The 14,070-nt window shown below is 33.5% G+C and overlaps 1 protein-coding gene across 4 annotated transcripts in view; it reads left to right on the top strand.

Moving 5' to 3' along the window:
- The window catches only part of NRK (Nik related kinase), a 134,937-nt gene that overhangs the window by 91,509 nt on the left and 29,358 nt on the right, over window positions 1–14,070 (top strand). For 3 of the 4 annotated variants that reach the window (XM_082717418.1, XM_082717417.1, XM_082717420.1), the window contains exons 13-18: window positions 351–1,524; window positions 3,734–3,841; window positions 7,415–7,482; window positions 9,453–9,547; window positions 12,186–12,280; window positions 13,267–13,631. In XM_082717418.1, coding sequence (XP_082573544.1) covers window positions 351–1,524; window positions 3,734–3,841; window positions 7,415–7,482; window positions 9,453–9,547; window positions 12,186–12,280; window positions 13,267–13,631 — 1,905 coding nt within the window. The remainder of the gene's footprint in view (window positions 1–350; window positions 1,525–3,733; window positions 3,842–7,414; window positions 7,483–9,452; window positions 9,548–12,185; window positions 12,281–13,266; window positions 13,632–14,070) is intronic. The other variant, XM_082717419.1, reaches the window with a different exon arrangement.

Genomic DNA, 14,070 nt, shown 5'->3' with positions numbered 1-14,070 from the left:
CATTAACATTTGACTCAGAAGAGCTTAATCCCTCCTGATACAACAAATAACAGCTATCTCTATATTTTCAAAAGATATTTGAAAGGAAATTTTGAGGAAAAATTGTTCGTACTACTCAAAGATTCCTTGATTTCTGGCAATAGCATGAGAAAGTAGATTATTTGATAATTAATAGAGTATATTAGTAATACAAAGAATATTTCAGACATTACAGGAATGATTAAAAAAAGATTTACTGAAAATATCTTTATTGCACGAAATTTCCATTTTTTAAAATAAAGGCATTTCCCCCGAATGGCTTCACTCCACTGACAATATTTATATAGCAATCATTTATATGTTTTTTCCAGAGGACCTTCTTGTACTCATGAGCTTCTGAGACTGCCAACCAGCAGTAGATGTAGACCACTTAGAGTTCTGCATGGAGAACCGTCTCAGCCAAGGTGGTTACCTGATCGAGAAGAGCCACAGGTCCAGGCACTTCAGCATCTACAGGGAGCAGCCAGGGTGTTCATGCCACTACAGGCTCAAGACAATGCACCTAGGCCTCTACAAGGGCAATGCCAGGCACCTCAGCGACTACAAGGGGCAGCTCGGGTCTTTATGCCACTACAGGCTCAGGTTAAGGCTAAGACATCTAGGCCCCTACAGATGCAGATTAAGGCACCTCCACGACTACGGAGGGCAGCCTGGATGCTTATGCCACTACAGGCTCAGGTTAAGGCATCTAGGTCTCTACAGGTACAGGTACAGGTACAGGTACCTAAAGAACAGCAGGCTCAGGCTCAGTCCCAGACATCAGAAGAGCCTCAGGATCTGGACCAGGTACCAGAGGAATTTCAGGGGCAAGATCAGATACCTGAACAACAACAAAGACAGGATCAGGCCCCTGAACAACAGCAGAGACAGAACCAGGTACCTGAACAGCAGCTGGAGCAGAACCAGCTACCTGAACAGCCAGAGGTACAGGAACAGGCTCCTGAGCCCACACAGGCAGAGACTGAGTCAGAAGAACCTGAGTCCTTACAAGTACATGCCCAGGTATTCCTGCCCCTACTCTCACAGAACCACCATGTGCTGTTGCCACTACATTTGGATACTCAGGTACTCATTCCAGTAGAGGGACAAAATGAAGGGTCACCTCAAGCACAGGCCTGGGCACTAGAGTCCCCACAGGCAGTTGGCTCAGTTCAAGAACTGATAGAGGGACTATCAAGAGGCTTACTTCGAGCACCAAACTCACATAACTCAAAGCCACTTGGTCCCCTGCAAACCTTGATGGAAAACCTGTCTTCAAACACGTTTTACTCTCAACCAGAACAAGCACGGAAGAAAAAATCAAAAGTTTCTAGTCTAAGGCAAGCATTGGCAAAAAGACTATCACCAAAGAGGTTCCGGGCAAAGTTATCACGGAGACCTGAAGAGTTTGAGCTCTCAGATTTAGAAGCCTGCAGGCGAAGGCACCAGAACAGATGGGAGGATATCTTTAATCAGCACGAGGAAGAATTGAGACAAGCTGCAAATGTAAGCATTTCTGATATTTTAATTGAATCAAATATGCAGAGAAAACATGCTAGTCCATGCCTGTGTTTCCCTCTGTTAAGACCAAATGAAATAAATATCCTGTTGTCCCAGAGAAGATTAATTTAATAATTTGTAGTTCAAGTAAATTATCTTAAAATTTCCAGATAATAATGACTAAATTTGAAAAAGAAAAATTGGCTTGAATGATCCAGGTAATTGCTTTTTATCTTTATAGAGATATAACTTTAATTATTAACTAACAAAGGGACACCATAAGGACTTTTAAAATTACTATATTTGATCTTTGAAAATTACTGGAACATAAAGAACAACATGGAGGACATTGGGAGATGGAAAGGAGAAGTGAGTTGGGGGAAATTGGAGGGTGAGATGAACTGTGAGAGACGGTGGACTCTGAGAAACAAACAAGATTTTGGAGGGGAGGGGGTTGGGGGGTTGGGAGGGCCTGGTGGTGGGTATTAAGGAGGACACATATTGCATGAAGCACTGGGTGTGGTACATAAACAATGAATTCTGGAACACTGAGAAGAAATAAAATTAAATTAAATTTTAAAAATTTTAAAAAATAAAATTACTGTCATAGTTCAAAATTTTAAAAATAACTCATTAAAAATAAACACACAAAAACTTTGGTTTTGTTCCCCAACCTCTAAGTTAATTTGTCTTTCTTCCCAAAGAATGTTGAACTGTGCTATTTAAGTGAATTGTACCATTTCTTTTTTCATTTTAGGATGTTTAAATCCAGGCTAAAATGAAACAGAAAAAGCAATTTCCAAAGCATTTTGTATTTACCATATGTATGACTTGTCTCACTAATTTTCCACCATTTTACATAATTAATCAATGAAATTTCTGCATAGAACATGACACAAGTTACAAATTCATCTCTGTACTCTTGAAATGCAATATGTTACTATCTTGATCTTATTTTCCAATAGTCAGAACTTCATTCTTTCAAATTCTGTAATGTAAGTGGATATAATTTGGCTGGAGTTAATGAATTCTATCCCGCAGATTTAATCTGGCAAAGAAGGGTTTCTGGGCTTTATAAGCAAATTAAAGAGGTCAATAGGATTAAGAGAGCACTTGTTTTCTAATACTTCATAGCATCCATTTATATAAAGGAATCCTAAATTAAAGCCTGGTATCAATTAAACGAATGTTATTTCCCTAACATGTTTAACTTGAGAAAAGGTAAAAGCAGCAAGTGAAGAAAGGCCCCAAAGAGGAAACGGATGCATATTCCCAATAAAGGGGGAGATAGGAAGAGAAAGAAAACATATAGAGAAGTGGAGGTATGAGTCTAGAGTGGTGATATTTGCCTGAAATTAAGGCATCTAAAATTCTAGTGACTAATTTCAATGAGGAATAGTAACAATTAAATCTAATGGGTTTTGCATTTATGAAAAAGATTTGTATGCATCCCTGCAAGACTCATAGCATTAGTAGCATGACGCATTACTTCTTGTCATTTGGTGTTTTAATTATGCATGTGAGAAACCATTCTAAAATGGAAGAAAAAGTCAATAAATAATAGTTACCAATTCCATGATCCTAGGATCTCGTACAGGCATTCGTATCTTTATATGTGATTTTTAAAGAAAATATAAAAAAAATGATACTAGCTCAAAGTCATAGATCTTGTGAATTGCCTAAAAATTTGTTAGCATTTAGAATTTTATGTGAATTCTTCAACTAACCAAAGAAAAGAAAACTCATTTTTATTACTCTATGAGTTGAAGGAATAATATTGATTGGTTTAAATGTGAAAACGGGAAATTTCCTAAGCTTCTGGAGCCCAATTAGTGAGAAATATTTGCACTGCTATATTACAGATCTTCCATTGCACAAGCGGACCGACCTTCACAGTTATAACTGAGTAGTAAATGTGACAGTTTGGGGTTATGAGTTAAGCCTTAAACCAGATATTCTTAACCTGGGTCTAATAGATTGGCTGCAGGTGGTCAATGATCCTCCTGAAAATATATGCAGAAACGTGTGTCTGTATGCAGTTAGAATCTCCTTAGATTCCAAAGGGAATCCAGAACCAAAAACTATTAGAGTCTACTGGTTTAAAGCAATTTTCATATTTGAAAATTATTCTTTTAAGTTGTACATTGTGAAGATAGTTGCTCCTATCATTTGCATTTTAACAATTAAAATATTTATTTTCCTTTTTGTTTCAAAGGACAAAGAAGATGAATCATCAGACAATGATGAAGTATTTCATTCAATTCAAGCTGAAGTCCAAATAGAACCATTGCAACCATATGTTCCAAATCCTAAAGGAAATGAGGTAAGTATCTCAGTATGAGTTGCTGTGACATTAATAAGTGCCTAGAACAGTGATTCTTAAACTTTTTGGACTCAGGATATCTTTATACTCTTAAACATTGAAGACCTCAAAAAACTTTTGTTTATGTGGATTGTGTCATTCAATATTTTATTTTTATTTTTTTTTAAAGATTTTATTTATTTATTTGACAGAGAGAAATCACAAGTAGGCAGAGAGGCAGGCAGAGAGAGAGGAGGAAGCAGGCTCCCCGCTGAGCAGAGAGCCCGATGCGGGGCTCAATCCCAGGACCCTGAGATCATGACCCGAGCCGAAGGCAGCGGCTTAACCCACTGAGCCACCCAGGTGCCCCTGTGTCATTCAATATTTAATGAATTAGAAATTAAAATAAAAATTTAAAATATTAATTCATTTAAAAGTAAATAAAAGTATTCTATGTCAACATATGTCAACATAGGAAACAAAATTTTAATAAAAAACGATTTTCCATTTTATTTAATGGAAAACAACTGGATTGTCCTATCTGTTTCTGCATTCAATTTTTTGCCATATGTTTAGGTTGAAGTATATGAGTAAAAGCTGGCTTCTCACATATAAGTAGTTGGGAAGAAAGGATTTTCATAGCTTTTTCAGATAATTGTGGAAATTCTTTGATAATATACCAAAACTACAGAAGTGGAATTTAAAACCCTATCAGTAAAAATTTGCATATTCAGAAATATTAAAATCCATTGTTCTATTGTATGCTATGAATAGATGTTTTTCTCACTCGTAATTTTTTATCCTCATACATTGGTCAGTTGGATAACATTGGTTCAGTGTGTATGTAGATTTTTCCAAATATTTACACATTTCATTATACAACATCAATAAACAGCATTTGTTAATGTCACCAATTCATCAGAAAAATGATTGAGTATTGATAAGTCAAGTACATGGTGACAGATAATAAATCTAAAATTTTAATTTTCACTTCAAAACTCTATTTTATCATTGCTAACAAATAACATCAGTTGTTCTTTTTTCCTTGAATTGACAGCCTAACTTCATTGATTTTAAATAAAATGCCTGCCAAATATCCAAGTTGAATAATCATAGGTTTTTTTGTCATTCATTCTTTTAAGTAAAAATATTGCCCATAAAAACCTTGAGTCATTCAGGTTGTAACATAATCACACATATCTTTTCCCTTGATTATTCTGGGATGTAGTTTATGACAGGGTCTGGGTCATTTAATCTGTGGTTTATTTTTTTACACTTATATGAATAATCAAGTCAGTCCTCATGTCCATGTTGACTTCCGTTTTCACAACTATATTAACAGCATTTAGCTTAGGGTATTAGTGAGGTCCAAGTTGCAGTTTCAGTTTCCATGTGGACAAGTTATTATCATCATCCAGCATTCCTAACAGCTAGCCATCTAAAAATATCTTGGTCACTAAGGATGAGCAGATTGTTGGGTGAAGGACTCAGAAATTCTTGCCTTACTAATAGTGGGTCAGGAGTCTCATTGTTGTTCTTAATCAGCACAAGGGCCCCAGATGACTATATTTCTTCTAGATGCTTCGGGTAGTCCTATGATGTCTTTCATGGACAGTTTTCCTTTTTAAATATGTTACTTCTGATACTAACAGTCCTCTGAAATGAATAACAGAGTATCTCTTTATAATTACTAACCACTGGCAGAAGGAACATAAGCTGGGTTGTATTATTTAAATACAAAAGGCCCTATGTCTCTCTCTCTCTGCCTTATTAAATTATGACTTTACACCTACTCTTAGATAACTCTTAGATAACTCTTAGGTGTATGACTTTACACCTACTTATATCGAAGCATATCTAAGCATGCAACTCTTAGATACCTTTAAGCATGAATTTTTAAGCAGGAAATATAATGAGTTGTGCCTGATTGTTCTGGAATGCATCATTTTCCTCACATATGCTATTCATACAAATCATCTTCCCATTTTTTGAACCAAAACAGCCAATTCATATCAGGCATTAGCTTTTCTTAATTTTCTTAATTTTGGTCTTTATCCTTTCTGAGTAATCCTTGTCTCTGGTTTACTAGTGTCAGTAACTTTCTGAGATCAGTTTCATAAACCAAGAGGCCTAGACGGGGTCAATATGATGCCAGGTATCTGAATCAAATGTGGAAAAAGTCAGATGCTTATCATGCATACTGCTAAATATCTGGTTACATTTGGAAGCACTCAGTAGCAGAACATGAACAATTAACATTTTTCATTTCTTTTTTTTTTTTATATAATTTTTTATTTTTTCTAAACATATATTTTTATCCCAGATAAAGGACTAGTGTCCAGAATCTATAAAGAACTTAGCAAACATTTTTCATTTCTTATCCAAGTGTCTGTTAGAGTTTAAAGACAACCTTGATGTGTCACCACGTAGAGAGAAAATAGTGTAGTAAAGTTAATGTAGTTTTGAGAAACTATAAAGTGACATTATCAACATGATAATGCTTAATTTTTTTAAAATGTAAAATGTTTAAATAATCTACTGTGACTGCTTCGTTGAATGTCAGAATAGCCTATTTTTGGTTAGCTAAAAACTATTTTAAGTAGAAACCTAATGATATAAAACTAAATGAGGTGAGGGATTACTACATGGTCCTATCTACTAATGTTGGCAGAAATTAAATCTGCCTTAGTGATGGATGCCGGCTCATTTTATTTGCTCTTTCTCAAGTATTTACTATATTAGATGAACGAACAATTAATAGAAACCGAAATCATTTAGAATTAAAAAAGTATTAGAACACTATGACATTACAGTCCAATTGTAAAGCAAAAACAACATACTTACTTGAAGGTGGGACACTTTTGACACTTTAGACATTTTATTGATGTGTTTATGTGTGTTACAACTTTTGAAAATCTAGAGTTACCTTAAAAGGGTGAGTGAGTGAGAAGTTTGAGCTTAAATTCTGAGTGATAAATTGGGACTTGATATAAAAGTAATATGAAAACATAAAAAGAGCATTAAATTAGCAGTTGAGGGACCTACATTCTGATTATAGATATTCTTTAATTTATGTAAAATTCTTAGGGAGTTGATTTTTCCTTTCTGAGGTACAGATTCCTCAAAAATAAAATTAGAGTGTTTGATTATATAATCTCCAGAATCTGTTACTATACTAAAATTCAAGGATGCCATGAGAAATTATGGTCAAGCAGTTCTAATGTTATACTATAAGTAATTATGAAAATATAATCTAATTATGAAAATCAGATTTCATAAGTTGGATTTTTAGTCAATTATCTTTATATGAAGAAAAGCATTTTCCCATTAATTAATAACTCAAAGGAATTTACAATTAAAAATTTTACCAAAGTGGGCGCCTGGGTGGCTCAGTGGGTTAAGCCGCTGCCTTCAGCTCAGGTCATGATCTCAGAGTCCTGGGATCGAGTCCCACATCGGGCTCTCTGCTCAGCGGGGAACCTGCTTCCTCTCTCTCTCTGCCTGCCTCTCTCCCTACTTGTGATCTCTCTCTGTCAAATAAATAAATAAAATCTTTAAAAAAAAATTTTACCAAAGTATTTCATTGTCTTTAAGGTCCAAGAAAGATCTACTTCAAAGACTTACAATCAGGATTGTGAACACCGTGTCAAGATCTCTTCAAAGTATGTGTCTCTGATTTATATATTCTAATTACTCACTATTTACTATCACCTGGAAAATTAAAGCATATTTATTTGATAATAAGTTTTATGTAAAGTCAAAACTAAAAAATATTAATGAAAACATTGTCATTAGCAATATCTTCATCTTGTATTTAAAACCTTAACTGCAGTAATTCATTAACTAGATATTTCATATTTGGATATACTGTAGTCTCAGTGTCATTTAGTTTAATAATTAGCTGATAAGACCCACAATTTAATAAAAGACCTGTCAATGAATTATTTGACAGCTTTCAACTGGTACTTTAAAATAAAAAGATGTGAAACTTTATATGTATCATGTACTTCAATTATACATTTTGTCATGTAATATGTCATTAATATCATGTATATGTGCTACATGTTAAAATACACACACAATTCCTTCAGAAATTAATGCCATGAAATGGGCAAGCTTAAAATGACTTATGGAGAAAATCAAATCTAAAACTCAGTATTATAGCAATGATATTTTATATTGGTAACTATATTTTTATCTCTATAATATTGGTGATGTTCAGTAATTTTTGAAGATCTTATTTCATATTTTAGATGTCATGTGGAAAGCATTATATTTGAAAGCTACATAAAGTTGTTTATTTACTTGTTTATTTATTTAAGATTTATTTATTTTAGAGAGAGAGAAAGAGCACAAGCAAGAGAGGCAGAGGGAAAGGGAGAATCTGAAGCAGACTCCATGCTGAGCACAGAGCCTGACATGGGGCTGGGTCTCACAACCCTGAGATCACAACCTGGGCCAAAACCAAGAGTTGGACGCTTAACTGACTGTGCCACCCAGGTGCCCCTGAAAGCTAAATTTTAATGTAGATTTTTCTTGAAAATCATACTCCTTCCAACTCCAGATTATAATGGACAGAACTTAGCCTATATTCATTCACTCAGTCATTTGCTACATATTTATTGAGCACCTGCTATATTCAAGATACTGGACTGTATGGTATGAAGCATATATATTACTACCTCATTATTATTTTAAATCCCATATATTTATGTCCTTAGTCTTAACTTGTGTGCAGAAATCTTGAAAAATTAGAGAGAAAGATTAAGAACTTTTGTTTTCTCTGCCTTCAATGAATAAGTTGTCATGGCCCTTCTGACCACAAAGGGAGAAAACAGCTTAATTTTTTTTTATCTTTCTGGTATCATGGGATATGTCTTTAACAAAATCCAATACATAAAAATTAATATTGCTTTTTAACTGGAATTGGCTCTTCCCATTAGAAAAAGATTTTTGAATTTATGAATAACAAATATATTGAGTCTGAAATTTAGGGTCATAGAAAAGACTCTTGTCTGTACTAGGCTGAGATCAATAACCAAAACCTTTTCTATATAGAAATTCCAAAGTGACATAAAATTTAACAGCACAGGTCCAAAAATCCTTTCTAAATATTCCCTGAATTTGAATATTAAAAACAAAGTTTCCTATATTTATGTCCATCCATCTATCTAAATCACGAACAGGACACTTAAAAATGTAAAGGCCAAATCAGGATAATAATAGTGGAATATTTGACATAACAGTAACAGCTTCTTTTTTAGTAACAGCTTCTTATATTGTTAAAATCCTCACATAGACTATTATATTTATCACTGCGTTACTAGGTATATAATGTCTGAATATTACCAGAAAGTAAGTTTATTGAATTTTTAGAAATTAATATGATATGTGAAGGAAATGTATACTATATGGAAACATTATATTTATATTTTGGAAATTATTTATCTGTTCTAGATAAAATAGCACATTTGAGGGAAAATGGGAATTTGAAATATTTCTTAAGCTCTACTTCTTTTTAGTTTGATATATACCCATATACCTCAAATTCTTTGTTGGTCTTGATTTTGAGCTGTATATTCCCTTTGTGAGTATTGGGACATGGCATATGGTATTCTGTCTTTTCATTTAGTGTTCCTCAGCAGTCTGTTTTGGAACAATCTCAGAAGCCCATTGACATCAGACAAAGAAGTTCGCAAAATCTTCAAAACTGCCCAGCAGCATCAGGTAATGCAAAGTACAGAGTTTAAACAGTCAAAACACAAAGCTAATGTTTAACAGTTTATATTTCAGAAGTGAAGAAAGAACTGCAAGAAGTAATGTGTCAAAAGTGTTAGGGAAGCCACATAGAATTAAGACCAAGAGGCCACTGAATTTGACAACTGGGTGGTCAGTGGTGACCTTTAGAAATGGAAAATAATTTTTCTAAAGTTTTTTTCTTTATGTTGTGTAGTAGTTAGGAATGTGTCTGGAAGTGGGTGTCAACTTTGATTTCTGTACCATGTATGAAAAATATGGGAAAGGAACTTGAGAGAGGACTAACAGGCTAAAATTTATAGGCAAGCCTTTAGCTATTGAAGTATTAGATAGAGAAGTTGTGGGCATGTGTTTTATCCATTTATTTCACCACCCCAAAGTAAGATATATAAACATATATAAACATCTCATAAACATCCTTAAATGTTACAAATTGATGTTTTTACTCAAATGCATGAAAAAGTTTTAAAATAGAAAATAACTTCACAATTTGTGATTGAATTTCAAAATAAGTGTTTTATCTTATGATGTGCTTTTGAGAGTTTAAATGAATAATAGATTTTTGAAATATTGAAATAAACAGAGCCAAAAGTTAGGTTTTAGATGATAAAATCTGGCATTGTGTATTTTTAAGCAATCCAAATAAGTTCAGCAAGGGCAAAATGCCTGAATGAGTTCTCAAGTCATCTGTAAAAATGTAGAACACAGATTTTATTAAAATGTTAATAATAAAAAAGATATATAGGTGTACTCTATCAAAATCAAATATTTCAAAGACCTGAATTTAAAACCCACATTCTTCTTGGGAGACTCAGATAATGGTAGAAATATTTTAATAGTGTCCTCTTATATAGAATATTATCTTGTGAGAAATAAAATAAACCTGAAACAAAAGTAACTTTAAGAATATTTTCCCCAGAACCTTTCTGGTTTGGCTAGGACTAATTTTACTAATAGTGGGCAAACACCTAAAAATGTAAGGTTTATTCATACTGCCTTTTCTAAAATAAGGAAATTTTAGATTGGTTTCCAAAGCAGTCATGAACATTGATTGGGAGGGGGTGAGAAGGGAATAGATTCTGTGTAGATAGATAATAGCTGAAGTTCTTTTCAGCTCTAAAATTCTGTTATTTTATTATTTGTGCTACCTAGGCCATTTGAAGTTCCCATGAGATTACGTATTTTATTATTCAGGAAATCAGAACACCTTACTACAAATTTGCCTCAAAATCTCAAACACTCACCCAAATTTATTTAGCCTAACAACACACACAGGGACTTGAGAAAAAATGATTTTCTGAAGAAAGATAATAAATCATAAAAGTGCAATGCCAGAAGTTGCAGACACAAATTTTAGGATGTGTTCTAGATAATATACTCAAAAGATAGCAGTATATGTGTATACATGATTTTTGGATTGCAAGGTCCACACCTTGGCTATATATAGCAAGGCTGCAAATAAAAAAAAAAGGATAGGACTATTTATCTTTAAAATCCAAGCACATAAAAAAATAAGCAAGGATGTAAGTACCCATTGGTGAAGCTTTTTCTATGTATAATCAGCCAGATTTACTGATTTCTGACCCAAAATATTATCACTGAATTTTAACCACAGATGTTACTTACTATACCATAAATCTTAATATTAAAAAATCCATCCTTCTAATCCAGATACATTTGCATTTTTTAAAGATTTTTAAAAATATTTAACTAATCTCTACACCCAATGTGGTGCTTGTACTCACAACCCCAAGATCCAAGAGTTGTATGTTCTATCAACTGAGCAGCTATGGGTCCCTAAATTTGCATTTTATATGGAAATATTTACACTATGGAATCAAGCTGCACATTATAACAACTAACCAAATTAAAACTAAACTTAAAGTGTCAACCCCTCAGCCCCACTGGCAATATTGCAAATGCTCACTAGCCATGTGTGACTACTGGCAACTGTATTAGACATGCAGATACAGAACATTTCTATTACTGCAAAAAATTCTAGTGCACAACATCACGATAGAAAGATTCCTAGCTTTATAAAAAGGGTTAAGTTTTGTCTCTTTTCAGTTGTTTGCTTTTCAACTCTATTGAAATACTTCAAGATATATCATTGAGTGGAAATTGGGGGATTAAGATTGAAGGGTCAAATCTCCCCTTGAGAATTTTGTCTAATCTATCATCTTCTAATACACTTTCGGGCTCTTTTTCTACTGGTTAATATGGGAGACCAGTGATATCACCTAGCTCTTCCTATTCTTGGTACATATTATTATTATTATTATTATTATTATTATTATTTTAAATGCAACTGTCTACCAGTCTTACTGGGTATCTTCTTACACAGATAGAGAGAAATATTTAACAAGTGTACACTTAATATTGAAAACAGAAAAGCCATATAGATCTACAGACAACAAAACCTTGAGCCTGTCACTCCCCCCACAAACAGAATCTAGGATCCTGGCTGAATGAGGATTTATTAGGTGATATTTCCTGAATGGAAAAAGGCAACAGGAAAAAATATCAAGTTATTAAAACTGTACACTATAAAAGTAAAGGGAATGGCTGCAATCATCGCTGTTACTAATATCTTCTTGTCATTCCACAGACTCTTCTGAGGAAGAGAGTCCTGTGACCTGGAGGAGGTCCCAGTCATCACCACCTTATTCCACTATTGATCAGAAGTTGCTGGTTGATGTCCACGTAGGTTTTCATCTTATCTCTTAACACATTTATCTGTTTTTTAAAAATGTTTTTCAGTGTATTTTCATCTTCACTTGAGGGAAAGGTCAAAGTGTTCAGTTTTTTAATTAATCTTTCAAAGATAGATTTCCGTTGTTATGTGAGTATGCAGAATATGAAATCTAGAAATTACATTTGAAGTGGAGAAACATTTAGTTGATCATAAAATATTTTATATTAACATTCTTTTATCAGAATCTATTCAGAGGAGTGATAAAAAGGTCTTTGTAGAAGCTAATCTCAAATCAAGGAGTAGAAGCTAGATGTTCCCTTTTCATCTAATATAATTTCTTGGATGATAACACAATGCATAAAACAACATTTTGGGAGAAATAAAATGCTCTCTGATAGCATATAACATTCTTCCAATTGTTTTTGCCTTATGATTTCAGGTCATTTCATTTTATTTTTGTAATTACTCCTACCCTACCATATACACAATCTCTTTCAGATTGCCTAAAGGTTGATTATATGACACTTATAAAGGTAGCTTTATATTAATTTGTTTATTAGAAGTGTTTGATCTACTTCAAGACAACCTATGTACAAAACTAAGCTGGAAAATTAACATACCCATTTTAAGACTATGTGTTAATCCTAATATCAGAGAATAAAACAAAAGAAAAAAGTAACTATATCTTCTATAGGACACCAAATAATCTGTTATATTCTGTCACCAAAATGAAATGTCTACTCCTCATTAGAGAAGTAGGGGTAATAAAAAAGAGTAAATTTTGCCCTGTGTGAGCCAGAAAGTCCACTAATGATCATAGCCTGAAGTTTGGGTTTTGACATCTCATCCCCACAAAAATATTTCTTTATCTAGTGAGTAAAAATCTTCACTTCAATTGAAAATGTATTTTAAAATATTGTCAGCATGGAAACTTTCCAATTTAGAAGGAAATGAAAGGCTACTGAGACTACATTAACCTTTCTTGTGCACACAGGTTCCAGATGGATTTAAAGTAGGAAAAATATCACCCCCTGTTTACTTGACAAATGAATGGGTAGGCTATAATGCACTCTCTGAAATCTTCCGGAATGATTGGTTAACTCCTGCACCTGTCATTCAGCCACCTGAAGAGGATGGTGATTATGTTGAACTCTATGATACTGGTGCTGATACTGATGGTGATGATGCTGATTCTAATGATGTATACGAGGATACCTATGATCATGACAATGGCAATGCTGACTTGGATAGCAAGGTTGATCCGGCTAATGATGTCGGTGAAGACTATGAAGATAATGACAATTATGGAACTATAGATGACAAAGCCAATAATCATGATGATGCCCCTTGTTGGCCAAGGTTGGTTTTTCTTCATTATTTGCACTACCAAAGTTTTAAAATTTCAGAACTGTTTGCACCTTTGTTTTACTTTCAGATTTTATGACCAAGAGGATGAATGAATTGCACTTGCATATTCATAAATGGTTGATTTTCAATAATAGATTTTAAATTATTTTAATGCAAAACAATTTTGAATTTTTGTATACTATATTTTATTAGTATTCAAGTATTAAGTTACTTATAACTGCCATTTATTCATGTTTCTATTAAAAATAATGTTACTGAATGATCTTACCCTCTAAAACCACAGTGAGTATATGAAATGAGGTGACAAATAGTGTGCCACTTAATAGCTGTAAGAGGAAGCCCTGATATTTGCATACAAAATCTTCAAATTTGCTGAGAAAAATGAATTGTAACCTTTATTTTTCACTTGATAATTTTAGGCTGAAATGTA

Source organism: Mustela nivalis (genome assembly GCF_964662115.1).
Source record: "Mustela nivalis genome assembly, chromosome: X".
Lineage (NCBI taxonomy): Eukaryota > Metazoa > Chordata > Mammalia > Carnivora > Mustelidae > Mustela > Mustela nivalis.
Note: the sequence above shows the minus strand (reverse complement) of the source record. Positions and strands in the feature narration are given on the sequence as shown.